We start from the raw sequence: 27,435 nt of genomic DNA, 5'->3' as shown, positions 1-27,435 counted from the left end.
GTAGAATAATTTTTAAAAATTGGATATGACAAAGTATTGGACCCTCACTTTTTGGGTAAGACTTAAGAGAAATGTTCAAAATAATAATAGAGTTTTTGAAAAAAAAAAAAAAAAAGGTATAGAAACCAATGTGGGACAATTAAAAAAGAAAGTGTCAATACTAATTTGAGACAATAAAGGGAGTAATGAATGGATGGAGATATCATATGGAGATGTTATATTTGTTTAAACAAATTACACTTACGTGAACTGCAAATTGTTCAACTACTAACAGAATTTGTACATGGTTAAGTGTTTGTCTTGCATAAAAATAAGTGTGTAGTAAATATTGTAGATTTGATGAGATGATTGAAAATAACTTTTTAATAAATATGAGATAATTGGATTAAAATGTTAAATACAAAGAATATATATTTGTTTTGTGCGGAGAAGTAGCATAATTACTAAGTTTAACATACATCCACAACATATATATGGCATTTGTGGGTACAAATTATATCAAGAACTATTGAAAAGGGAATAATAAATAATTTTATTAACTCACATAAAATTGAACCACAATGAAAATTCTCACTTACAAAAATGCATCTCATTCCAAATCTAAATATAGCCATAAACTCAAAAGTACACCTCAATATCGTTCCAATTCAACAAGGAGTTGTAATACGACCTTCCATATTGTATTACCCCTCAATCATATGCAAATTAAAGAACATGATTTTTGTTCTATTAAACTCAATGAAAATTTTGTTTATTAACTGAGCGCCTAGTTTACGATCTAATAATAACCTCGTTTGATATATGATCCGTATAGGTTAAATAAAGGAAGATGAACTTGGAATTGAAGAGCAAACAAAGAGGTTGCATTTGAGGCATACTAAACAAATCACTACTCTTGTGATGATTCTTTCTCTTTTTCTTGTGCTACTTCAAGTTCTGAAGTTGTATGTTGCTTATCTTCTTCGAAAGATGGAGGAGCAAAACTATTTTTCTTCATTGAAATTGAATTTGTAAGGTAGTTATATGATCCCTTTTCCTTAAATAGTTGGGCAAAGTGAGGTTTGCAATACAAATATCCATCTAGAGCAGCATAATTTGACGCGGAAAGGAAGCAACCTCCTTTTGCACACCTAAAGCATGTCTTGTGGTAATTTTCTCCCTCTACAACAATCTATAATATGTTGCCATTCATAAACAAGAATGAGTGAACCTGTGATATTATATATAGACTAAAAATGGTTAAGTATATCTTATATATTTGCTAACCTTCTCAAGGGGGTATGCGGTTTTCTTACAGGTAGCACATTTGTCTTGGGTCCCAGAAAACATTAATGAGAGCTTGCTAGAAGACTTGCTCTAAAATCACAAACATCAAAGAATTTAGATTTTTTTTTTATCTTGACATCATTTATTAATTTGATGATCAAAGTATGAGAAGCTTACCAATTCAGGTTTTGCAGCTGTTACACACACACACACACAAAAAAAAAAAAAGTGTCAGACTATAAGCATATACTAGTGTATCAATCTTAGAAGACTTATTCATACAAGAATAACATAGTATTCTGATCCGTATATGTATAAGAGTTTGTGGAGAAAGAAATTACATGATTGAGACTTATTATTGGAATAAGTGCCATTTTTCTTGAAATGTTGCTCAAAATGCGGCATACAATATAGTATTCCATCCAACGATGAAAATCTACCTGTCTGTAAAGTAAACAATGATGAATTGATAAATTGCAATAGATGTACCCAAACTTAAAATGTCATACAACCAATTTCGATATTCTATGATTACCTCATATGAGGTTTTATCGTGTAATTTGTATAAGAAACATTGTACTAAAAAAAAAATGATAAATGCACTTACCATAAGCCTCCCATTGCAATGGCTGCATTTGAAACAAGTTTTATGATAAAGAACCCCATCAGTCGTTACCATATCGACCACATACACCGTTTTGTCACATGCCTTACATTTGTCGAGGGTTCCTGTAAACACCATTCTAATTAATCTTCCTCTTCCTCCTCGTAAGATATAATTGGATTATCTTCGAATGAGGAATGTGGAAGAAATATGTTCACACTAATTGTATTCAATGGAAACACTTTGATCTCAATATCTTAGACAAAATATTGAGATATAAAACACAAACGAAGTTGATGTAAAAACTAGAGGCCACAAAATCAAACATTGATGGATGGACATTACCCACTTGATCTACCATATTTTGAGGAGATATAGATATATTTAGAAGATGAATTGTTGCTTGATTAACTCTTGGGAGATAAAGTTAGGAAGACAATTTGACCAAATATTTTGAAATGTATTAATTATGCTTCAAACTTAACCGTTAATATGAGAAAATAGAGTATATATCTAGTTAATTGATCTATATTAATATGTACTATTTTCAATCAATATTAACTTATTAATAGTGTCTTGTAAATTCTTATATTATCATTGTCCATATAGGGTATTGGTTTAGCATCATGCATATAAACCACATATTAAAAATTAATATATATTAAATTATCATGAATAAAAAGATGAATATCACCAATGTCTCACAAACGGTACAAAATATTTTGAAATCCAATAATTAAAATTAGAATCAAACATTTTGACCTTAAATTCTTTTTCTATAACATTTTAATAATTTTGTATCCAAATCTAAAATAATCCTAAACGTTACATCCCCTACCATTATATGCTAACCACTAGATGATATATTCCAGTGTTATTGGAAGCAAAAATATATGTTAGAATGAAGATGTCTTTTTTTTTTTTTTTTTTTTTTTTTTTTTTTTTTTTTTTTTTTTTTGTGACAAGTAGAATGAAGATGTCTTAAAAATATATAGAACGTGCTTAAATGAACTAAGCTTAGTTAAGCCTAAGTAATATGACGCTTTCTCAATTTTATTTATTTATTTATTTATAATAATCTTTAACTATTAGCATTTAATAAATTTCCTTGATAGATTTGATCTCAAAAAAGTTTTGACAGTGGCTAGGAAGAACACTTAAGCAAGGTGTGTTAATATATATCCTTACTCCTTTGTACTCCATAACTTAATCTTGTCACCATGTTTAACATTTAACATTTTTTTTTATGGTCTAGGGTAACACCTAGTTTTAAAAAAACTTACCAATGTACCCTCATAAGTTCAATAATGCACTAGGCAAATCCTAATATACTAGATTCCTTTTGCTATCGACCATTTAAAGTTTTATGTTAGATTATTTGATATTTTGTTTACAAGTGATAAATTGAAGTTTTATGTTAGAAGAATTCTTAGAATTCAATCTTAAAATCTTTGACAATGGATGATAGGTGTAGGCTTGTGGCTTGGTCATGGTAGATTCAAAAGAACATAGGGAAAAATTAGATGTTTTGAAGAAATCACGTGAGGGCTAATGCCGGAAAATTAAGTCAACAGTCAAATTTCATTCAAAGGTCGAAATTCATCAATCTTAAATACTTTTAAGGTCTAAGTTGTTTTTTTTTCCTTTTTGTTTCTTAATTAATATATAAAGAACCCTCTTACAAAAGGTATCCATTGAAAGGTCATTTCCTATTAATTTTCCTTGAAAATTAAATTTAAACCGATAAAATCAGATAAAATTCTCTCATCACAAGTCAAATGTACAACATTGCTGGATAAAGTTAGACGAACCGAGACAAAACCTGCTCGTCACAACTCACAAGTCACAAGCTCACAACAACAAGAAAGCAATCATCCAGTAAAAAAAGTGGTCGCAGTGAACTACTAAAGTCCCTCAACACCCACTCCTCTTACTACCAAAGAATGTTCCATTTTCATTTCTTCTTAGATCCAAAATAATACTCCATCAAAATTCTTCGTTCTTAATAAGTCACTCTCTACTACACTCTCTCTCTTTCTCTCTCATCGTTTACTCTTCCTTTGACCTTCATCACTCCAGATTCCGATGAACCACAACGCTCGGCCGAGGTTTCCGCCGGGGATCGGCAACGGTCGCGGCGGCGGTTATGTGCAGCAAAACCCTAATTTTCAAAATAGGCCGCCGTATCACCACCAACAACAGCAGCAACCTCAGTATGTGCCGCGCAACGCGCCGCCGCAGAATCAGCATCAGTATCAACAACAGCAGCAACAACAACAGCAGCAACAGCAACAGCAGCAGCAGTGGATGATGAGACGTCCTGCTAATTCTGCTACTGATGGTGGTTCTAATCAGTCTTCTGTTAATCAAGTTGAGAAATCTATTCAAACTGCTGCTTCTGGTGTGGATTCTAGGTATTGTTTTTTTTATCCCAATTTTAGGGTTTTTTGTTTGATTGTTTTGTGATTTTTGATGTTTTTGGAATTGATATGATATTGTGTAACTGTTGAATGAGGGATTGTGATTGTGGTTACCTTTAATTGATTTAGTCTCTTATGGAGTAGGATTGGAGAGTAAGATTTGGGTTTTTTCAGACTTTGAAATTTGGAGTTGTAAGTAGTAGAGCGTTTATTCAGGAGATACTTTGCGATTATTGATTCAATTTTGGGGTTTTGGAAGTTAGAATAAGAGTGAAGATCTGTTTTAGGGCATTTGATTTGGTTTTTAGAGTGGAGACCTGATTGGGGACCTTTTGAATCAAGTAGATGTTTGATTTGTCTTGTGACCGCGTACTTCTTGCAAAAAACACCCTTTATGTTGCCTGGACTCTTGGTTCTCGCTTTGTTTACCTTGTTTGTAGCTGGATAGGATGACTCAGGTAAGCTGTGACATTGTGAAGCAGGTAAAATTGGATGGAAGTTTGGTTTCTTAAAAGAGATGGGTATTCTCCTTACGACAACTATCCTTTGCCAGAGTTCAAGTATCTGCAGGTCCTATCATGATTGACTCTTGACTTCTTTGATTACATTCCGATTTTACCCTCTCAGCCTCTCATCATTAATGGATGGATAAGTCATTTGTAGGTTGTCAGTGTATTTGTGCTGAATTGTTATAATATTGGGGTTCGCTTGCTCTGACTATTTCAAATGGGATAATCGACATAATTATCATAAGATGAGCATCTAAAAGTATATGTTCATTTTGATGGCCGTATTTAGAATTTTAAATGAAGTTCTTTGTTTGTATAGTACATTAGTACTTGAGAGTGGATGGAGTTATGCTTCAGGTGGATAATGTGGGGGTTTGGTGCTTGAGGACTAGATTGAGATCTCGGCATTTGGTTGTTATACTTATAATAATCTACCATTTACGATTTGTAATGCTACATTCCATGTCCAAAACACGCTTAGGTGGCTATTTTCTCATTTATGTTATAGACTACAATCTTAAGACTAATTGGTGAATGGTGAACAAAATTTCAAATTTGATTTGGTATGAAGGTACTCTATATTACCATGATCCAAACTTCTGCATTCCCAAATGCTATCTAAATCATCATTTAACCAGCATGTTTGTGGCAGTGTTGGTGTAGACTGTAGAGATATAGTTTGGGTGTACAGTTCCTATGGAAAGTTATTCATTTGTATACAGGCTAACAGGCTATTAAATATTAATGGTATAATCCATGCTTTGTGGTACATGGTACAATGGTTCACTTCTAGACTAATTTTACAAAATCAGGTAGTAAATAAGTAAATTGTGTTGTTGTACCAATTCCACTTCCTAAACCATACCATGACTTAGGTTAACCTTTAATGAACATAACTCATGGGGCATTTATGTAAATTAACTGTGAAGTGATAGACTTGAGGTTATAAGAGTTAATGAGGCAATATTTTGTTGAAGTTAAGTTATATGGGCAATTATTATGGTATTTTATTGAAAAAGGTGATAGGAAAGTAGATGATGGGGGATCAAACTAGGATATTAAATAGGAAAAATAATGGGTTCTTTCTTATACAAGGAAGTGAGTGAGTAGAATTTTGTAATATTTGTTTGCTTTGGGTTGATGATTTTGGAAATTTATAGCCATATTGTATTATATATAGACAAATTGAAGAGATAGAAAAACTAAGAACTTACCGCCATTGCTCATTGGAAATAATTGTTATAAACAACTAGTTGGTGATTACAGCTATTCAATTTCTATCTAAAAAGGCTTTTTTTAGTAGAGCTTGTTTTATAAGTTTTATGCAAAGTAGGAGGATGCTAAAGGTAAGGAAAATAATAGGCTAAATCAAGGGTTCATAAGGATTTGAGATTTATAAGATATCTAGGAGGAGACAAATGATGACCAAGGACTTTTATAACATGAGGTGCTAAAGGGTAAGAACCAAAGAATTCTTGTTTTGGGTAGTGAAGGACAGATAGAGGGAATCTTTTGGTGAGATATGTAATAGAGTAGTAGGTGTTATTGCAGACATTTCATTTGAGAATCAAGAAGTTGGAATTGCATGGAAGGATTAAAAAATTATAGGTAGAGATAATTTGGAAAAAAATTAGAATAAGGAAAGCATTTGTGCTAGATGTTATTCTTATTGAGGTTTGGAGAAGCCTAGGAATGGGTTTGCTTAATCCACATTCATGCCTATTTATAAGAACAAAATAGATCAGTATGTCGAGGAATAAAGCTTACTACCATGAAATTGTGGGAAAGAGTGATTAACATTGATTGAGTAAATATACTAACATTATAATAAATTAGTTTGGGTTTATGTCGAGACAATATGAATAGTAGTTGTCCATTTGCAGAGGCAAATAATGGAGTATTATAGGGCAAGTAAGAAGGATTTGCACCTTTATTTATCTATCTTATTTAGAGAAGGCATATGACAAAAAATCAAGAGGGGCTTTGGTGGGTAATGATGTAGAAAAGAATATCACGCAAGTATGGGCCTAGTTGATGGTATAGATCGTGATGTGAAAACATTTGGTAGTGGAGCAACAAAATATTTCCCTATTACGATCAGTTTACACTAAAAACTACCCTAAGCTCTTCCTCTTTGCAATAGTTTTAGACATAATAAGGTTTATCTAAAATGATATACCATGGTGTTTGTTTTTTGTGGATGATATTGTGTTGGTTGTGATGAGACTAGAGTTTTGGTTGATGGTAAGCTAGAGTGGGAGGATACAAAGGCTGTAGTCTTGAGGTTTACACTAAATAGGAGTTATTAGTTCCTGATTGATAACTGGCTTGCTGGAGTTGTTAGTTCTGGGCTTTTGGCCAATGATGTTATCTAGTGCCTTGCCAATGCAGAAAGCTGATGCCTTCAACTTGGTTGGAAGCTGATATCCCATTTCACATCTGAAGTTCCTTGGCAAATTTCCCAATATCATTACTCCCATAGCGTTATATGTATCTTTGTGGACAAATTTGGAAATAGATAGGTAAATATCGTCAAAAAAAAAAAAAAAAAACAAACAAATCGTTACTTTTAATTTGGGAGGGAGGGGGAGAGGGGAAAAGTAGAATGATATTTTGGTCAAAGTTCATCTTTTAAATGAACTTTGAAAACATTGTGAGCTTAATCAAAGTCTTTATATTCAATATGGTTGTATACTCCTCTCCCCTCTGAAGTATATTCCAAGCTTTTAGTTAACTGTGAAACTAATAAGGTTCAAATCTGTTCTTTTCTTTCAAACATATATGAGTTGTCTTCATCTTGTCTGCCACATGTTCTTTAACTTTATGTGCTTCCCACCCTCCATACCCCAAAATATGATCTTGTGGTGCAGGTATGACACTTTGTGTTAATCCAAGGTTATTGTTGTTTTCATTTTTGAGAGCAGACATATATCATAAATATCTCATAACATGCTGATGGAAATCGTAAAAAATATATTGTTAGACTTGTATGGCAAACTACTTACAATATGTTCCCTTAATTCGGAATCAATTTTCACATTATTCTTGTCCCTCTTAATTAAAGATTGTTAGGAAATAAGGGTGTAATTGTGTTTGATTACTGTGGAACAAGTCAATGAAAAATAAGAACGAGAAAAGCAATAAAGAAGATATACAAAGAACACAAGAATTTAGGTGGTTCGGTCAAATTAGACCTACATTCACAGATGGGACGAGAGCTTCTTCACTGTGATGGAGAAAAAACGAGAGAATAATATAAGGAGTCTTAAATCTTAATGGCTCTATAAGGTGTGATCTAATTGATTAGCTAAAGGGTTTTTTATAGCATAAGGAAACCATATTAAAACTCAAAATTGTTCCTCTAGTATACTCAACGGCCATCATAGAAGGAATATAGTTATAGGAAATTTTCCATTAACCACGTAAGCTTAAAATCCAAACTAAAAACCGATGGACGTGCCTCTTTTTTGGCACGGATGTCCCTTTCGAGTCAGCATCGTCTATTCTTTGTAGAATGACCTTAACTTTCTCGTTTCTTTATCTAAATTGAGCATGACCTATCGTTGGAAGTTCTTCCAAACAAGCTATGACCTTTAACTTGAATCACCTCAAAATCACTTATAGTTTGAGAGATATCTGCATTCAAAGTCAGCTCTACTATATTTTAAGTCACAAATTAACAAGGATATACCATGAATTTACTAAAAAACACTTTATATTGGTTTTCTCATCCTCATCGTCTATCTTACTCTATTTTAGTGAGGTATGATGAGAATTTTAACCATGAATTATCTATGATTTTGTAAGCATGGCAATTTTTTTTTTTTTAATACATCCCAAAGTAACATACTTATTTCCAAACATAAGGAGTAATTTTTTTTATTATATATAATACTTAGTTTATAAAGCGTGCCTAGGCATAATGGTATTAGCGCAGTAAGGCATGAAAGTTGGCCGCCTATCTATGTTTGCTGCAAAGACCTACTAATGGCGTGCACCTATGCGCTTCTTTCTAGGCTGCCATGTGACTTTGCATGGGTCAGATTTACTTCGATTCTAGAGGAGAGAGAAACCCCATATTCCCCAATTCTGTTCAAAGAACCCTAGGTATCGATCACATGGCCTTTTTCACCTTATTATCAGAATTTTGTTTTTTGACTTATTTAATAGAAACTATTTTTTTTTATTAAAAAAAAAATTGTGCCGCACCTAAAGAAGGCATGATCCTTCTCCTCATGCCTTTAAAAACTAAGATATAATGAATGAGTGTTTTCAGATGAATTAGTGGTCAAACTTGAATCAGGAAAAAACAATAAAGGCTTATTTGGAATGCAGGGAGTATAACTCGTGTCTTGTTTGCCAGATCAATGAGATTGCTACTGTTTTATAGTTATGGATGTCAAAAAGTAATTGATATATAAATATCATGTACTTGTGTTTCTTTAATTCGATGCTAATTATGAAGGTTGTTGTGATGTGACTTAATATTGCCTTTGGTTCAGTTCCCAAGATTGGAAGGCAAACCTTAAGCTTCCACCTGCTGATACCCGTTACATGACAGAGGTACTGCATATATACTTGCCAATTTATGCTTGTTTCACATCAGTTACACATTGGTGTCTACATATTGCTTCCCCTGGATAACTGTAGCTGGCTAAACAAGAATTGTAGATTGCCAAATTTTTGATTTTGAGGAGTTATGGTTGCAAGGAAAAAAAAAAAAAAAATCAAGACTGAATTGTTAAACCTAAAAAATTATTTCCTGACTTTCAGGATTTTATATTAGAATAAGGTGATGTAAGTTCAATTTTTTTTTTTAATCGAAAAAAAAAATCTTAACAAATATAAAACAAGGTGGACCAGGAGAACTGAAAGAGTCTTGTAACTAGTGGACTTGTAAGTAGCCTTGAGAAAAATCATTTAGCAAGTTATCTCTTTTTGTGACAAGTTTGAAAATGGCCTTGACGCATGTAAAAAATTATACCTAGTTATTTGCAAGTCAAGTAGCTTGCCAGCTTGGTGTCGTGTAGCCTTTTTAAAATCAGAAAGTCTTCCTATTTTTTTGATTTAGATTTTTGCTTTGCACAATCATTTTAAACAGTAGAAATCATGGGGGCATGACTTTGATTCTAAGAACCTAAAATAGCTTTCTGTTTTTTTTATGAAGAGTCTCAAACATTTCACGCATTTTATAAAAAAGCCCCCTCATCTTAGGGTGAAGTCTGTAGCTTTAGTAATTGATTGTGTTGCAGTGGGAATTGAACACATAATTCATTTTGATGCTGTCATACACTTATATGTGCTATCTTTTTGTTACATCCACTTTTCTTGAAATCTTAATGTTACCAAAAGACAATCTTTCATGATTAATTCCAGTATTATATAATGCTTTCTCCGTTTCATGTTAGTTGACGCAGTTCACTTAGGCACGTTTGTCAATGCTTAACTTCAAATAGCATTATCTTCAATTATGTACAACCAAAAATTATACAAATTTGACGTTTGGAAAATATATGTTCAGACGGTTCAAACATGACCCGTTACAACTATGTTTTTTTTTTTTTTTTTTTGGGAAAATTCACATAATGATGTCAAAGTAACTTGTATGAATAGTGGTGAAAGTCAAAATGTGTTAACTAAATTGTAATGAAGGAAATATAAGAATTGGGATAAATGGGAAGGAAAAGGTGAGTTAGGGAAAACAGGCTTATGGCTTTGGAATTTGGAGTAGTGACACTGCCACTCTTGGTAAATTACATGAATTCTGTTTTCTTCTTCGGAAAGCAATAATGCACTAACAACATTGAAAGAAGTTCCATTATAAAGGTACTTGGTGTTGTTGGGGGAAGTTGAGACGGGGAGAAGTATTAGCGCATAGGACCTATTTGTTTTGAAACAAATAGGAATTTTAAGTTGTAAATACTAACATGAGTATAAAGTACTGTTAAAGGAATTTTAAGTTGTAAATACTAACATGAGTATAAAGTACCGTTAAATAGGTAAATAGTATCATTAAATGCTGTAGTGATATAATTATTTTTCTAATAGTACAAAAAAGTATGTAAATTGTACATCAAATGTTCTACCAGTGTGAGATTTAATAGTACTACTAATCAACCTATACTCTAATGGTATATATACATCAATAATGCATTACAGTACACAAAAAGTACCACTATAACCATAATAAAATACCTTTATGAATGTCAAATTACTAATTTACACTCCTATGTGTTTCCAAAACACATAGAAGCTATGCGCCAAGATGATAGGTAGGTTGATATTCTGTTTTGCTCATGTAAGAATTTCGCAAAAAGTGTGGCTTTATATGCATCCCTATGTGTTATTATATAATCATGCTCCCTCCGTTTAGCCTCATTTTGCATACGTATAAGTATATATTATACAGTAACGCATAGGGATGCAATTATATTGAATCCCTACTTGATGTAGCCATGAATACTTGGTAAAAGTTAAGACTGTTGTATCTATATTTAATGTCATGAATCTTATGATTATACTTCGTAGTCCAAACATTAATTAAAAAATAAAATCTTTAATGGATTCTGATTTTTACTGAATTTTGTCTCTAAGAGGCTCTCATAAAATGCTACTTGCTGGTTGATTGTAAGCTGATGTATAATTCATCCTGGATCAGGATGTCACTGCTACAAAAGGAAATGAATTCGAGGATTATTTCTTGAAACGTGAGCTACTCATGGGTATATATGAAAAGGGATTTGAACGTCCTTCCCCAATCCAGGAGGAAAGTATCCCGATTGCGTTAACAGGAAGTGATATTCTTGCCAGAGCTAAAAATGGAACTGGAAAAACGGCTGCATTTTGCATCCCTGCTCTGGAAAAAATAGACCAAGACAACAATGTAATTCAAGGTGATAACCAGTATTAATTATTCCAGCATCTGCCGATTATTAATTATTCCAGCATCTGCCGATTTGGGTAGCCTAACTAAGCTTTATTAGTTTCTGACTTTAAAAAAATAAATTATTCTAGCATCTAAGCATTGCTGCCTCAGCTGCGTGTTCTATTAATAATTACTTGTCTAGTAGCTCAATGGGTGTCCTGGTTGTTCACTGCAGCTGTTATACTTGTTCCCACTAGAGAGTTGGCCCTTCAAACATCACAGGTATGCAAAGAGCTTGGCAAGCATCTAAAGATCCAAGTTATGGTCACAACAGGAGGGACTAGTTTGAAGGATGATATTATGCGTTTGTATCAACCAGTGCATTTGCTGGTTGGAACACCAGGAAGAATACTAGATCTTGCAAAGAGGGGTATATGTGTTCTAAAAGACTGCTCCATGCTTGTAATGGATGAGGTACTTCCATATTTGCCTGAATATTTAGTGTTGATTCCTTACACTTTGTTCATTCTGCAAGTCCTTGCCAAATGCACTCTCTGCGCAGACCTATCATCATTTTGAAGTATATAAATTCATGTTAATCTTAAAATGCTAACCTTAGTAAAGTTTTTTTTTTTTTTTTTTATGAAGCACGGAAATCCTGGGGGCAGGTGTTTTTTGAGCTCCATTTGCATTCCCCTAGATGTTTCCAGAATGTTCCAGGTGCTCAAAATGTGTACAATACTTTAAAAAAAGTTTAGGGTGGCATACAGCTCATTTCTGGTTCTTGGAAGTTGAAACGTCTAATAGTGATATTATGAGGACATTTTGAGACAGAACTGTAGCTCATGCACGGGTCTTATTTGTTTTATTATTATTCTTAGAAATGTCTTAAGAAGAAATAGTAGTTGCATTAATCTCCTGAGCAATCCCTCAGGACCATGAAGAAGTTATCCTTGTCCTCACTCACTCTATTTTTGTCAGTTTGTTGGCTCTCTGTTAACATTTCTGGCCCGGGCTTCCCCAGAAAGGTTCTTCCGGCAAAATTAGAGTCAGTTGTCTGGTCAAAGTTTGTCTCAGGCAACTTTCTTATTTTCTTTGTCTTCTTATTCATTATCCTGTCAGTTACCATATTTGTGAATGACCAGTGAGGCAAAATGTTAGGAAGAAGGGATGGGGGACTGGGGAGAGCAGTTGATATAGGGATGGCAATGGCCAATGGGTCTAGTTTACTATCCTAATTTAAGGGTATGGGTCTAGGTTCAAATTTTGAGATTTGACCATTCAATCACCCACCCTTAGTGCAACTGTGGACTGATGTTTTGTTTGGCTGCTGGCCCATTTAGCCTTTTTTTTTTTTTTTTTTTTTTTTTTTTTTTGCGCATTTTATGTAATGAAAAAAAATAGGCAATAAGATTCTATAAATAGTATGTGAAGGATCCATATCGGATCCTAGACCTTGGCCATATCCTATTATACCCTAGGGTCCAAGTAAGGGTTTTAGTTATTTAGAGCTCATGGGTCAGTGTAGGGTATATGACTATACATAAAAAAAATAAAAAATATAGGGATTGTGCAGGTGTTATCGGACCCGCCCAAACCTTACCCATTGTCATCTCTAATATGATGAGTAACTTTGCAGAGGTGGTGGTTTTGGGTATTTAATATTTATTTAGTAAAAGATTAATGTGGGTTTTTTTATGGTTATTTTATTCTTTTTAATATATTATTTAATTTTGTATTTTCTTGTTCTTTAATTTAAAGGTAAGAATTTGTTTGTGTCCTTCTAGAGAAAAAGAATTGTTTTGTTTTTTCATAAAAGCAGCCCATGTATTTTTCTTAAAATGAATATTTCAAAATATATTGACTGACCATTTTTGATGCTATATTGCATTATTGATCTTGAGCGAATTCTCTTAAAAGCTGTTTGAAGTTGAGTATCAAATGCTAAGCTATTCTGATTAGATGTGGATTTATCTGATGCTCCATGCTTCTATTCTCTTCAGGCCGACAAACTTTTATCCCCTGAATTTCAACCATCCGTGGAGCAGTTGATTCGTTTTCTTCCTGGAAACAGGCAGGTTTTGATGTTTTCGGCTACTTTTCCCGTCACTGTCAAGGATTTCAAAGATAGATTCTTGCAAAAGCCATACGTAATCAACCTTATGGACGAGCTTACTCTCAAAGGTATTACACAATTTTATGCTTTTGTGGAAGAAAGACAGAAGCTCCATTGCCTGAACACGCTTTTCTCAAAGGTTTGTCCTTGTCCTATGTGCTAGTGTGTTTCTACTGTTTCTGCATCATGTCTGAAGGCTCTCTGATATCGTTATGGGTTTGCTTTTCAGCTGCAAATAAACCAATCCATTATTTTTTGCAATTCTGTGAATCGAGTGGAATTATTGGCCAAGAAAATTACAGAGCTTGGTTATTCTTGCTTTTACATCCATGCTAAGATGCTCCAGGACCATCGAAATAGAGTATTTCATGATTTTCGCAATGGTGCCTGCAGGAACCTTGTCTGCACAGGTAATAGAAAACATGTGATCCTAATGTCATAAACAAGCCTTTCAATTGGTTTCTGGAGCTTTCTCCTATTTCCTTGATGATCATTGGATGATTGTATTTGGGCTGTAGTACTAGGTTGGGTGACCATGGGAGTTCTTTGTTTTGCATATCCTCTGCTCCACTGACCCTGTATTAGTTAGTTGGAACTTGGAAGTGTTGTAAGATACTCTTTAATGATTACTTGATTTGTGTGATTTGGTCAGGATATTGTTTGTTTGTTTGTTTGTTTATGTTTATGTTTTTATTTTTATTTTTATTTTATTTTTATTTTTTCTATGGGCTATAATGCTATATACCTGAAGGACGAGGATGGTCTCTTAGTTTGGTGGACTTAGAACTAGGGTGATGTCTAAGCAATTGTGCTATTACCTTTCCTCTATTGCTTTCTTTGTAAGTGCTTGTAAGTATTCATTGGTTGTCATATTACGCATGGACCAGTGCTTGATTGGTTTCTCTTGAGAATAACAACTGTGCCCTATAATTCTATGTGCAAGGATATTGGAAAAGCATAATGATGATTCTTCCTCCCTTCCTCATATCCTAGACGAGTGGAAACATACCTACTAATTATATCAAATGATTTAACCATAATGACAACTTGAAAAATAGAGCTACTTCATCATCACGTTCTAATTCATTTTGGGGGATATCAGATGTGACTGCTTATAGGCAATAGTATATATCCTCTTTTGGATATGTTAACACAAACTCTTCATTGCTTTCTGTAGGACTGGTGGCACCCTTTACTTTTAGTGCTGTGCCAATTAGTACTACTAGAATCATGTTTTTTGATCTTGTTGGATATTAGGGTGCCAGGATGTTGTTGATAATAGGTGTTTATATGTGGGATTGGAAGGGGCTACATGGATTTGCTATTTGATTTTGTTAGAAGTGAGGTAGAGCTAGACCTCTTAACATTTGATGAAGATGCTGTCCTGCTTGGTGTTGTTTGTTTCGAGGGTGACTTGTCTTGGCCACAGCGGAATTGGAAATTACTTCTTCCGTTTTTTATTAGATGCATCACTTTTTAAGTATGGAAGTATCAATTTAGATGCATCACTTTCCCCTTAAGTTAATAAATTCTTTCTATCTCTCTCCTATCACATGGTCCTCCTTTATTTTTCTCTCTATCTCTCTCTACTGCAAAACTTTACCTAGGAGTCAGCAATTACAAAAGTGATGCAACTAAATAAAAACGGAGGAAGTATTTGTTTGGCCCCTTCTGCTTTGCAATGGGTCTTAATGCCTAGACAATAGTCATTTATACTATCTCTTTGATTTTTAGTCCTTCAATGCTTCGCTTAAAAGCTTTTCTTGATTTGTACAAAGATTTCATGCTTGTGATGGAAAGTAGTTTCCTCTTGAGTTTCCTTTAATCACTTCATCATTACTTGTATTAGTTGCATTTTCAAGAATACATGGGATTTTCTATTTAAAATTTTCCTGGTTACCTGAAGATTAACAAAACAAGCTAAAATAACAATCTCATCTTTGTTGGACTGTTTGTGGTAACCCTGAATATGCTGCTCAAGTTTATGAATGGTCTTGCTATTGACAGCCACCTGACACTGTTACTGCTGTTGTAAAGTAATCATCTCTGGTTTTCTTTCTTCCCCTTTCTATGTTTTCCCACTCTTTCAGCTCATCAATGATAAGTCTAGGGTTGTTCTTCTCCCGGAATCTTACCCTTTTTTCCCAACTCCCACTTTCATCTGTTTGGTCATTGACAGTGTTACCCAATGCCCCCCACCCAATTGCAGAACACTTTTGCTCTACTCTACAATAATTTGGTAGCAAACAAACTGCATTCCGCGATATCAGCATATTCCCAATTGCGGATTAGGTAACACTTGTCTCCGTAGAAGAGTAAGGCAAAAGTGTAGTGGAAGACCACAATATCAGAAGCAGCAATGGGAAGCAACAGTAGCAGTAGTGGCAACAGAGAGGTCTTTTAATGGTGTAGAAAGTGTTGTAGGTAGGTGCAAGTGTGCAACCACCACCACAGATTATAGTAGAGGAGATAAAGTGTATGAGAGAAAGTTGGTCATGAGAGAATTCTCGAAATTTAGTCTTTACCTTTGTGTCTTGCGGGAGCCAAATCTTGTCCAAATAAAAGGTTTGGTAGGAAGTTTTATAAATGAAATTATTACTGTTATCCCTCCGCTGCACCCCCCCACCCACCCCCCCCCCCCCCCCCCCCCCCCCCCTCTTTCCTGGTTTTGTTCTCTCCTTGCTTTCTCCTTGTTGATGTTTGTTATTGGTAGTATGGAAAAGGAAGGAGTTGAACAAGGCATATAATTTTCATTCCTTGCCTCACAACTTACGCTATTACTGCTAATCAAACTCTCCTGCTCAGTTCATTTGTTTTTGGAAAACATAATCTGGTTATCTGGTCTATAATGTGTCACCCTGCCATCATTTTTAAGGGCAAATTGAAAACAAAAACAGTTAACTCAGGGATACCATGGGCAATCCCAGAACCTCAGATTTGTTTCGGCTATTCATTCAAACTTAAGGGTTGCTGTACATAATTTCATTCAAACACTTTTTTAGTGAAGTATGGCTACATAGCCTTTTTTAACTGGAGAAACAAGTGTTCTACTGGTCAATTGGTAATTGAAGAGTGGAAGTGCGTCATATACTAGATTTTGTTATAATTAGTGATTATTCTTTTCTTTGCATCTGTTAATTACACTTGCATTAGCATCCATAATTTCTTACTAATAATTTGCTTCTGTGGCAAAGTTTCAAATTACATGCTGGATTGCTCTTTTTCCTACGAGTATGTAGGATAGCTTCTCTAATATCTTTTTTTTTTGGCACCAGTAGGTGTTATGTGCTTACAGCTAGTGTTCTTGTTTGGCCTTTTTCAGATTTGTTTACAAGGGGTATAGACATTCAAGCAGTAAATGTTGTAATCAATTTTGATTTCCCAAAAAACTCAGAAACCTATCTGCACAGAGTATGTTAGGTTCTTTCTTTTAATTTTGGTCTGCTGTATGTTTTTTTTATTCTCCCCTGGAATGTACTTAATATCTATCTGCTATACAGGTTGGTCGTTCTGGAAGATATGGGCACCTTGGATTGGCTGTCAACCTAATCACATATGAGGATCGCTTTAACTTGTATGTGTTGTGAATTGACATTCACAGGGAGTGCCAACAATTAAATGTTAAGCAAAATTCTTCTTTTTTTCAGGTACAAGATTGAACAAGAGCTTGGCACCGAAATCAAGCAAATTCCTCCGCACATAGATCAGGGTATCTACTGCCGGTAACAAATTGTTCTCTGGTGAGTTAGTGGGACAATAATCCACACATGGTTTTTGTGGCTCCAAGTTTCTGTCTTTTCTTGTATGTTTAAATGTTTTTTGACTATTGTCTTTTTCATTTTTATAGCCCACATCCCTTTTTTTTTTAAATCAGTGTGTTGGGTTGGGGGGGGGAGGTGTGTTTTCGTGTTTGGGGCTTTATACGCTCAAAATGAATTCTGTGAGAGAGTAGCTACAGGTGTGAAGCTACTTTTCTTGAGGTAGTATTTTGCATGAATTCTGACACAGTTTGAGAGAAAGGGTTTTGGCATCAATGGTTTGAATTTTTTTTTTACAGGATATTAAGGAGTACTTTTTATTATTCCTAGAAGTACGAGACTGATTTGACTTCTGAACATACTTGAGTTATTGTGGTTTCTGAGGTGTTGTCCTCGTAATCACATTTTACTTGAGAGTTGAACTTTTTCATTGCAAGGATGTGTGGTGCTAATTTTAGTGCATAAACTGCCCCCCCACCCTCCTGTAATACAATATTGTTTCTCTATGCTGAATATCTTAGTGGTGTGATCTGATGTGATTGCATTACTGCTGATTAAAATTGTTTGTTTGGGATTGTGAATTGAATTTTGGGTTATGAATTTGTGATTCCTTCTGAGAGTCTGTAGTTTAGGGTGCTTCCAATGATAGAGATTGCCATCTCCTGCTACTTGTGCGACTGGTTTTTAGTCTGTAGCTTGCTAACACTTGAAGATTCAAGAAAGTAACAATCAGAAGTTGTAGTTTCAAATAACAGCAAATTTTTTTTGACAAATGTATCAATTTTTTTTTTTTTTTTTTTTTTCCCTCGACTCACCTTTGTCTGTATTTACGTATGGCTGAAGGCCCTCCTTTCCCTTTTTAGTGATTTCTCCATAGATCTTCCCTTCCTCTGCATGAGCTTAACTTGTTTCTTCTGATTGGCTCTGTATGGAAATAACTTGCTTCTTCCTCAAAATATTTCGCCGGTCAATGCCACCCTTACTCTTGTTGCTCTTCTGGACAATACTCCCTCTACTCCTGTCAGTATGTATGGACCAATTTCTTGTTTGCTCTTGTTGAGTACTCTGTTTGATACCCACACTTGTCAAAATTGAAGTTGAAATAGTTTCTTCTTTATATCAGATGAACTTTGTTTCTTTTCGATATTCAAAATTGTAAGGAGTATATTGTTTGAAAATCAGTTTTGCAGTTAATTTGTAGATAAATTGAAAGGAAAGTGAATCTTCCCTTATGGGATGAAAGATATCTTGCTATATACATCCCCCAAGAATTCAAGTTTGGGATTTTATTAAAACTAGATATGAACATGTGATCATAAAACATCTGGTCTGATGTAAACTAGCTTTGCTGCTTGAGCTAATTTGAGTTTAATTGGATAAAATGATGTTAGAGATTAAATTGTAGCATCTAGAGTTTGATTAAACCATAAAGGTGTTTTTGGAATGAAGTTTATCAGAAATTATTAAGCTACATTAGCCTTTTTTTTGGTTGCAGTTAGCACTTATAATTATGTAAATTGGGCATATGTTGCCCAGACTTGGGCTTGGGTGTCGTGTCCGATACGGTGTTGGATCCTCTTATACTCTAGATTTATAAAATCATAGAAGGCAACTATATATTTGGGTGTAGTTTTGAACTGTTGAGGATCCAACTTGCGTCATCTTACGTACAGCAGGGCGTTGAAGACTTGAAGTAACATAGGTTGGGCCATATCTCATTGTAAGTTGTTCAATATTAAATAGAACAAGCACCTCCCTTCTCTTTTCCTCCTCCCACTGCCCCTCCCACTGTTCCTCCCCCGTGTGTGTGTGCACACTCAAATACACACATTTAGCCTCTGCCTTTTTGTTAGAAATGTCAAAGTTGGCAGTCTTGATGAGCACATTTCAATGGAAAAATGTATTTTCACATGCAAACTTTGTTAGAAATTTAGCTGCACTTGCTGTGGATGGTTGGTTAAATGGATCAGTGCGTTCCTTCTTCCTTTTGCCTTTCTATATTTGGCATTTTCCTTGCACTTGTATATTGATTTTAAGTTTATCCATTGTAATTTCTCTCTGTAAGGGTGGACTGATGTTTGAGCATATTTCTGGTTCAAGGATCAATGCAGAGGATGGAGAAGAAGCTAGCAACACTTTTTTAAGAGGCAGCTGAAGACCTGTGCTGATTTGTGAGATGATATTGAGGGGGTTGTCCATTAGACTTCCCTGAAATTGATGAAGCCCGACTGCTTGAAGACGCATGTTTGACAATTCACATATCCTAGCAGTGAAAAGGTTTCTGTAACTTCCTGTTTTTTTTCATATTCTTTATTTGCATTTAACTTTAGGCGTCAACTTTCCAAAAAAAAAAAAAAAAGAAAAAAATAATAAAAACCAAAAAAAAAAAGGTAGGCATCAACAGCTTTAAACTTAGTTACATGTAGAGGGCTTTTAAATCTTGTACTTTTTATTTTAATCCTTTTAGAATTTAGACTGTGTATTCATCGTGTTATTGCACATTAACTGTAAGGAGGTGGAATGTTACGTGATAGATGTTAAATTCCAGCAAACCACCAGAATCTGCTTCCATGTTCTGAGTGGAAGATGTTACTCTGGTGCATCAACCCTCTATATTGTGGTTTTTGTCCTCAAATTGCGCATTGCCGTTGTAGTGTTTTTTTTTTAATTTAATTTTTTTATTTATTTTTTTATTTATTTTGAAACCTTCAGCATATTCTCATTCGTTGTCATCAACAGCGATAAAACTTTAGGGTGTTACTCGAGAAATGTGTTTCATGACTCATGATCGTCAAATTCATCACTGATCAGTTCTCTCAATGGTCTATCTGTCTGTCATGGAGATGCCTTTGATCAGCAACGATACCACGCTTCTTAGATTGGAGCATATTTTCGTCATTCTCTTAACAAGACAGTTATAAAGATGATGGAGGATGTCAAACCACATTCTTAATGTTTTGTGGAATATAAACTCTTTAAGTTAGCTGTCCAACTAAAAGGTGCGTAAGTATAATACCTCAAATGACAGCAAGCATAAGAAGAAACCAAAATTATTAAGAATTCAAGTTAGCACATGGTAAGTTGGAAGTTGTAGCCCTACCAACTTGGGTATGACTTGTCTGTCTTTAAGGGCAATTTTCAATAGTTGCAAAATTAATTTTGGACCTTTTATCATAATTTTCCAAAATGTTTTTATGATGAACTTTTTGCATGCAGTACAAGTGAGGTCAAATATATGCGAGATTGTGACCTTGTAGGATTTTTGTTTAAAGAAAGAGGATTTTTTAAAAAAAAAATATTTTTGACAAAAAATTTGTTAATGATGAATTAGTGATAAATAAAATCTGGATTAGTTAGTCAAAGTATTTTGTTGACTAAGTCGTAGAGAGCTAGTTTATGCGTGACATGATTTAGGAGACTTATCTGATTTGTAAGACTAATAAAGGAATTGGCAAGAGAATGATCATTAATACTACTGCTACATTATAAGCTAATCTTTATGTTAGGGCTATAATGTAGAGAAGAGTCGATCCTAGGTCTTCGGTACTATCCTTGAAGTTAATTAAGATAGTTGACATTTATTGATAATGTTTTTTGTAGACGTAAAACAAATTGATTTTATTTAAAGTCAATGATTTGACATGTAATAATACACTTCATTCGTTATTTTTATTTGTAACAGTTAAACTTATGCATTATTCACTTACTACCTCCGTTAACTTTTAGTTGCAACTTGTAGTACTTTGTTTGGACTAAATTTGATGATTAATACTATAGTTAAGAAGAAAAAAAAAAGGACATTTTATAAGATTTGCATCAATTAGTACTATTATAATATGAGGTTTTATTGATTATTTTTTTTATATATTTTTATTAACTAATGATTAAAAATATTAGAGGTTTAAAGTGTATTGGCTCGTGAAATAAGATGTGAAACAACTTAAAACAGTTTAAAGAAACATCTAGGGAGTTTTCTTAATTTCTTTTATGGTTTGTGTTTGTCTTAAACTCAGTTAGAAAGAGTTGAAAGTTAGGGTGTTTTTGGATGATGGGAGAACAATTAGAAGAAGGTTAGCCCTACCTCTAATGATATCGTTGGCACAACATTTGTTTTCTAAAAGTATATGTCGGCAAAACATATCAAAATTTACACCCTTTCAAATTTTCACTTTTTCCCTAAAAAATTGACAGGAATATCACTTAGTAGTTGGTATCTGTTTTTTTCAAAAATGGGGCCTGAACTTCAGCCCCACCCTTCTTTAAAAATTGAAAAAAAATAATTAAAAACAATATAAAAATAAAAGTGAAAACAATAAACAAAGATGATCAAAATTACCCATAGTAATGTGCAAACAGTCAAACACTGAACATAATTTACTGATAAGTAATTAACCACACCAGACAAAATCTTCACTGTACACATTGACAAACCAAATCCAGACACCCAAACAATTGAAAAAAAAAAACTTATAAAAATAAATAAATTACACAATTACTTTCAATTTTTTTTGTACTAGAATTAATTAATAAACCAGCAACTAAAAGCAGCCAAGAAATTTCTTTGGTACATGGCCAGTAACACGGAATTTAGCAGCACATTCTTCTGCTTTAAGTAGCTCTTCTCCTTTCTGGGCTTCAATCATTGCTCTCTTTTCTTCTGCTAATTTGTGCACTTCTGCCACCTTATTCTTCATTTTCTCTGCATACTCTGCCTTCTTTTTCTCCAATTTTTCCTGTTTCATTACACACGAGTTTCTATATTACTCCTTCCGTCCCAAAATATTAATAATGAAATGACTAAAGGGTGCGGATATAATGTGACTATCATCAGTTATTCCTGTTTCATTACAGGATTATCAGGAATACTCCTTCTATCTCATATGATAATACCACTAAAGGGTGATGAATTGATGATAATACCAATTCGAGTGAAAATGTGTTGATATAATGTGACTATTACCAATATCTCCAATTTCACACAGGATTTTCACGAATACTCCTTCCATCTCATATAATAATACGACTAAAAAGTGTTTGAGGAAAAAGGTGTTGACATAATGTGACTATTATTTTCAGACCGTCAAAGTGTTTCAGAACTGGAAGTATTATCAAAACATCAATACATGTAAAGGTTATATTTGAAGTACCTCCATATGTCTGAGTTCAGCTTCTAATGTAGCTTTCTTGCTCTTTTCCCAGGCTTCTATGTCTGACAGCTTTTTGCATGCCCTGTACATTAAAAACCCAGCAAATTAATCATCTTTGTCAAAGCATATATATTCTGGCAACTCCACTTTCATAAGTTAAGATTACTTCAAATATGATTAACAATTCACATAAAGTTGACAACTTCACAGAACTTGGAATTAAAGGATGATAAGTACAACTATACAACTATACAAGTTGTCAATTAAATTCATTAAACTATTGCTTAGGCGATAATCTATGATCTTAATACTCGTATCGATTTTCTAAAATGTGTTCATGACCACTTATTAAGTTTCATCATACTCCGTATTTTATATTTAGGATATTTCTATAGTAGATAAACCGTAATAACTACCCATGGGCACTCGTTAGAAAAACCGTTCTATAATTAATATAACTATATGAATCACCCCCTAACAGTCCAACTGATGTACTAGAATTATGGAGGTTATAATAAAACTAGTAAACAAAATTATGGTTAGCAGATACAATAAGAAAAAAGTACATACTTGTTTTCTGCCTTGGATTTTTCACTTTCTTCCCATGCTTTGACAAGGGCCAATTTCTTGTCTTCTTCAACCTTTGCCATCACAACATCTGAATTTTGCAAAGATTAATAATAATTCAGTTTATTTTAATTTCAACCGAAAATACAGAATTATTTTTGTAACCTAAAATTTAAAAGAGTAATAATAAATAAAAATATTTAAAAAAAAAAATGGTAAAATACCTCTGTCAATTGAACCTCCTGAAGGTTTTTTCTCAGGTGCAGGAGCTGGTGGAGGTGTTACTACTGGTACAATAGCCTCTGCCATAATTACAAAAATTAATCACTCATTAACACCAAAATTACTTCATATTATCAACAAAGAAAAAAAAAAAAAAAAAAACAAAGAAATCAATTAATTAAATAAAACTAGGGGCTAAAGCTAAATTAATTATTTTTATTAAACTAATTTAACCCCTCAAAATACTTAGATTATAAAGCTTGGAAACTACAAAATTCTTCAAATTAAAGAACTTTAGGCTAAAATAAGTAAGCATTTAAACCAAAATAACTAAAATTTAGAAACCCAAATCATTTCAAATTAAGCAAAAATGAGTAATCAATTAAACAAAGGCTAAATATTGTAAGAAAATTAAACTAATCCAAACCTCACAAAATTTTCACTAAAATTAACAAAAAATTAATCAATGGCTAAATACTGTAGGAAAATTGAACTAAACTAATCCAAACCTCACAATTATTTCACTAAAATTAACAAAACAAAATTAATCAACGAAAAAAAATTATGGGTTAGAGAAGAAAAATTACTTTCATCAGCAGGAGGCTTGGAGTCAGACTCTTTGTGATCAGAAACAACAGGAATCACACTCTTTTCTTCACTAACATCTTTTGATGTTTCTTCAACAGTTTGTGTTTTCACTTCTTCTACTTTCTTTTGTTCTTCTTCACCCATTTTTTCTGTTATTTTTGCTTACAAAAATTATGGTGTTTTTGGTTGAAAATTGAAGAAAAATCTAGAAAGAAATGAAATGAGAGTGGTAGGAGAGAAAGAGAAACAGAGGAGATGATAAAGAGAGGTGGAGGGCAGGTTGAAATTATAGGAGTTTATAATAATAATAATAATTTATTGTATGATGTGCCAGGAGAGCATATCAAAGATACAGCTGAGATTTACCAAACTATTTTTATTTTTATTTCTGAAATTATTAAAAATTTCATCATTTTTATTATAAAGATTATTATTTTGTTGTGTTGTGTTGTGCTGTGTAGGTATGAGTTGTGTTAGATACTGTATCAAAAATAGCATGAAGACTAGTACTATTTGTTATAGGTTTGTTCTATAGAATCTTGACTTTCATGGAAATAATCTTCTTTTAATGGTAACCCCAACTAGGACTTCTAGGAGGATTTTGGGGTGGTCAGGTGGAGAGATTGTTATATACACTCGGGGTGTACGATACATTCAAGGGTATTTGTTTGTTCATTTGATGATAAAATGAGCAACAATCATCGAAATGAGCAAAAAATACTCTTGGGTGCACCGTACATCATCATCGAAATGAGCAAAAAATACTCTTGGGTGCACCGTACTTCCGGGTATATAAAACAATTTCTAGGTCAGGTGGCAAATAAGTTGTTTGGTTTGGGTACGATGGTTGTTTTCGAGTTAGACTCTTCGATTTGAGTATTTGTTGACTTGCTTTTAAACTTGTACAAAAATATATCGATTTTAACCATGGTCATTTATAAATTGCATTGCCACAATTTTAACATAATAATAGTACATACTATACATTATATATACCACTTTCTAAAATTTAAATTAACTAAGCTAATTTTTATCTGCACTTGAGGAATTATGTAACTCTTCTAATTGTAATATTAGAGTACTACTTCATAATTTAAAGTCCTTAGTACTCTATCTTTTGTATGGTGCATTCTATTCACCTAAAATTATCTAAACTTAACTTATTAAAATCAATCATACCTATTTATCCTTAACTTTAATCTTATTGTTTATACTTAATTGACCTTGATCAACTTTGATTAGATCTAATTAACCTTAAAACTTACTTTATATATATCGGGTAACCAGAATACACATAGTTACAGGCCTGTCTTAGAGCATGTTTTTTATGATACACAGAACAGGGCCCCCAAAATTGAGGGCCTAAAATTTCGTTGGTTCAAGTCCAAAAGAAAAAAAGAAAAAAAAAAGAGTAAATATCTCATCTTTATCATATTCCCGTAAAATAAGGCTACCATTCCAAAACCATATCCAAACTCTTCACATTCTTTCTTCTCCAAATTCAAGTCTTTGATTTTAGTTTTTAAATTTCCAATTAAAATTAAACACTTTTATTATTATTATTATTATTATTATTATTATTATTATTATTATTATTATTATTATTATTATTATTGTTGTTGTTGTTGTTGTTGTTGTTATTAAAATAAGGCTATACTGTGTGGCCTGCTGCACCAAAAAGACTCTGTAATAATAATAATGCTTTTTTCTTTATTTAAAAATGGTTCTTTAAAAATTATTAAGAGCCTAATTTTTGTAATTAGAACAGGGTCTCCAAATTATCGGAAATGGCCCTGCATAGTTATCTAACTTACCTTATACAAAGTTTATCTGGAATCAGAGGGATAATATATGGACATATGGTAAATAAAATTCGACATTTTTTTTTAAAACCAAATAAAATTCGACATAGTAAACCTCAATAGCGTGTTTACCTTTCTCTCCAAAAGAAAATAGGGAAAGAATTAAGTACATAAAAAATATAAAAAAAAAAAAAAAGAATCATGTCGGCTCTATATAGTATACATCAATGCTTGTAAAATGTGAAAGATATAAAATTCTGAAATGTGTCCCTCATATTATTTCAATATATTTTTTTTTCTTTAAAAAAAATAAAGGGGAAAAAGAGAAAGTAATGTAATTGTGTCCCATTGGATTCTATATCCAAAGAATAAGTTCACTTAAAGATTTTTATGAATAAATAATCAATCAAATATCGTATGTGGCCTGTCTTTGACCATATCCAAAGGCCCAAATTAGTAGGCCCCATTTATGGGTGGCGAATGACCTCTTTCTACTTTACACTCTACTCTATTATGTCCACATAATTAATTGAGTAATTAAGAGAACTAATTATAGATTCACTAGCTAATTAGTTGCTTTTTTGAGTTGTTGATATATTCCTATAATATTTCTCCATTTATTTGGCCACCTAAAAAAAGCTCTTTAAGGATTCTTCTTTTCACTTGGAAAGTACTGGAGTAGCTTACTTTCTTCTTGTTGATAAAGATGGCACGACTAAAATACAAGAAATTAACCTATAGCTTGGCTACTTTAAGAGCGAAGTTAATGTATACTCTATTCGTTTTACTTTTTATATTTCGAAAGCTCTATTATTTACTTGATTTCTATAATTCTATAGATAATAATTGACTTTGATATTTTCTTATAAAAACTAAGTTTTACTGAAATAACAACATAGACACCAAACTATGAACATTAGAAAATGTTCCCTAGTTCAAAATGCCACAAAAAATTTTGTGAGGAGGGGTGTGTGTATTGGATGTTCCAGCGTGCAATAACCACTTGTTACCATCAATGTTTCGGCCCAATTTTAACCATTGACAACTCTGATAATCTAATATTACTCTTTTCTATTCAAAATATAAGTCGTATTAAAATAAGAGTAATTTCATTTTATCTATTCAAATAAACCATTCTATCATTTTTAATACGGAGTAGACCGTGTGTCATTATAGATCATTTAACAGTATTAAACTACTAACGCGGTATTTCATAACTTTACAGCACCAATAAAATACAACTTTAAAAGATTTATTTTTTACTACTCCGTAAAATCAGTAGAACTACTGAGTTTTTGGATTCGTAAGTAGAGAATTTTGCTAAGTTAAAGGTAACTAACAACCTCGGAGGAAAAAATAACTGACTAACTGCTCAAGTGAGTCTTTAAATTCAATGTTCACCGGCCATTTTGATTTCGTTACTACAAGGACGTTAGTCTTTCAATTAGTATAACACTTGTACCTCTCAGCCTTTAAAACTGATTCCATTCCTTTTTTGCCTGTCTTAGTTCATTGAATCATTAATTGGGTCACACGTAATGTCATTCAATTCTTTAACTCAATACTTGGTA

At 33.1% G+C, this 27,435-nt stretch overlaps 3 protein-coding genes across 3 annotated transcripts; 1 reads left to right on the top strand and 2 right to left on the bottom strand.

Annotated features, from left to right (window-relative positions):
- Nucleotides 1-889: 889 nt before the first annotated feature.
- LOC145566807 (LIM domain-containing protein WLIM2b-like) lies at nucleotides 890-2,008 on the bottom strand. Its single transcript, XM_081626109.1, has 5 exons — nucleotides 1,874-2,008; nucleotides 1,608-1,710; nucleotides 1,444-1,460; nucleotides 1,267-1,356; nucleotides 890-1,171 (listed from the first exon to the last, which is right to left on the bottom strand). Exons 1-5 carry the CDS (start codon nucleotides 2,006-2,008, stop codon nucleotides 890-892), a joined length of 627 nt encoding a protein of 208 aa, XP_081482235.1.
- A 1,718-nt stretch (nucleotides 2,009-3,726) lies between these two features.
- Nucleotides 3,727-20,173, top strand: LOC145567709 (DEAD-box ATP-dependent RNA helicase 6-like). Its single transcript, XM_081627070.1, has 10 exons — nucleotides 3,727-4,284; nucleotides 9,302-9,362; nucleotides 11,458-11,692; nucleotides 11,900-12,138; nucleotides 13,668-13,919; nucleotides 14,010-14,190; nucleotides 17,103-17,191; nucleotides 17,281-17,354; nucleotides 17,428-17,520; nucleotides 19,639-20,173. Exons 1-9 carry the CDS (start codon nucleotides 3,956-3,958, stop codon nucleotides 17,504-17,506), a joined length of 1,539 nt encoding a protein of 512 aa, XP_081483196.1. The 5' UTR covers nucleotides 3,727-3,955; the 3' UTR covers nucleotides 17,507-17,520; nucleotides 19,639-20,173.
- A 1,712-nt stretch (nucleotides 20,174-21,885) lies between these two features.
- On the bottom strand, nucleotides 21,886-24,349 carry LOC145567708 (remorin-like). The gene is made up of 5 exons (XM_081627069.1): nucleotides 24,062-24,349; nucleotides 23,477-23,554; nucleotides 23,256-23,343; nucleotides 22,686-22,767; nucleotides 21,886-22,271 (listed from the first exon to the last, which is right to left on the bottom strand). The coding sequence occupies exons 1-5, from the start codon at nucleotides 24,204-24,206 to the stop codon at nucleotides 22,077-22,079; spliced, it is 588 nt and encodes a 195-aa protein (XP_081483195.1). The 5' UTR covers nucleotides 24,207-24,349; the 3' UTR covers nucleotides 21,886-22,076.
- Between the last annotated feature and the right edge of the window lie 3,086 nt (nucleotides 24,350-27,435).

This window comes from Chenopodium album, chromosome 11 (assembly GCF_948465745.1).
Source record: "Chenopodium album chromosome 11, dcCheAlbu1.1, whole genome shotgun sequence".
Lineage (NCBI taxonomy): Eukaryota > Viridiplantae > Streptophyta > Magnoliopsida > Caryophyllales > Amaranthaceae > Chenopodium > Chenopodium album.
This window is presented reverse-complemented; position numbering and strand designations above follow the sequence as displayed.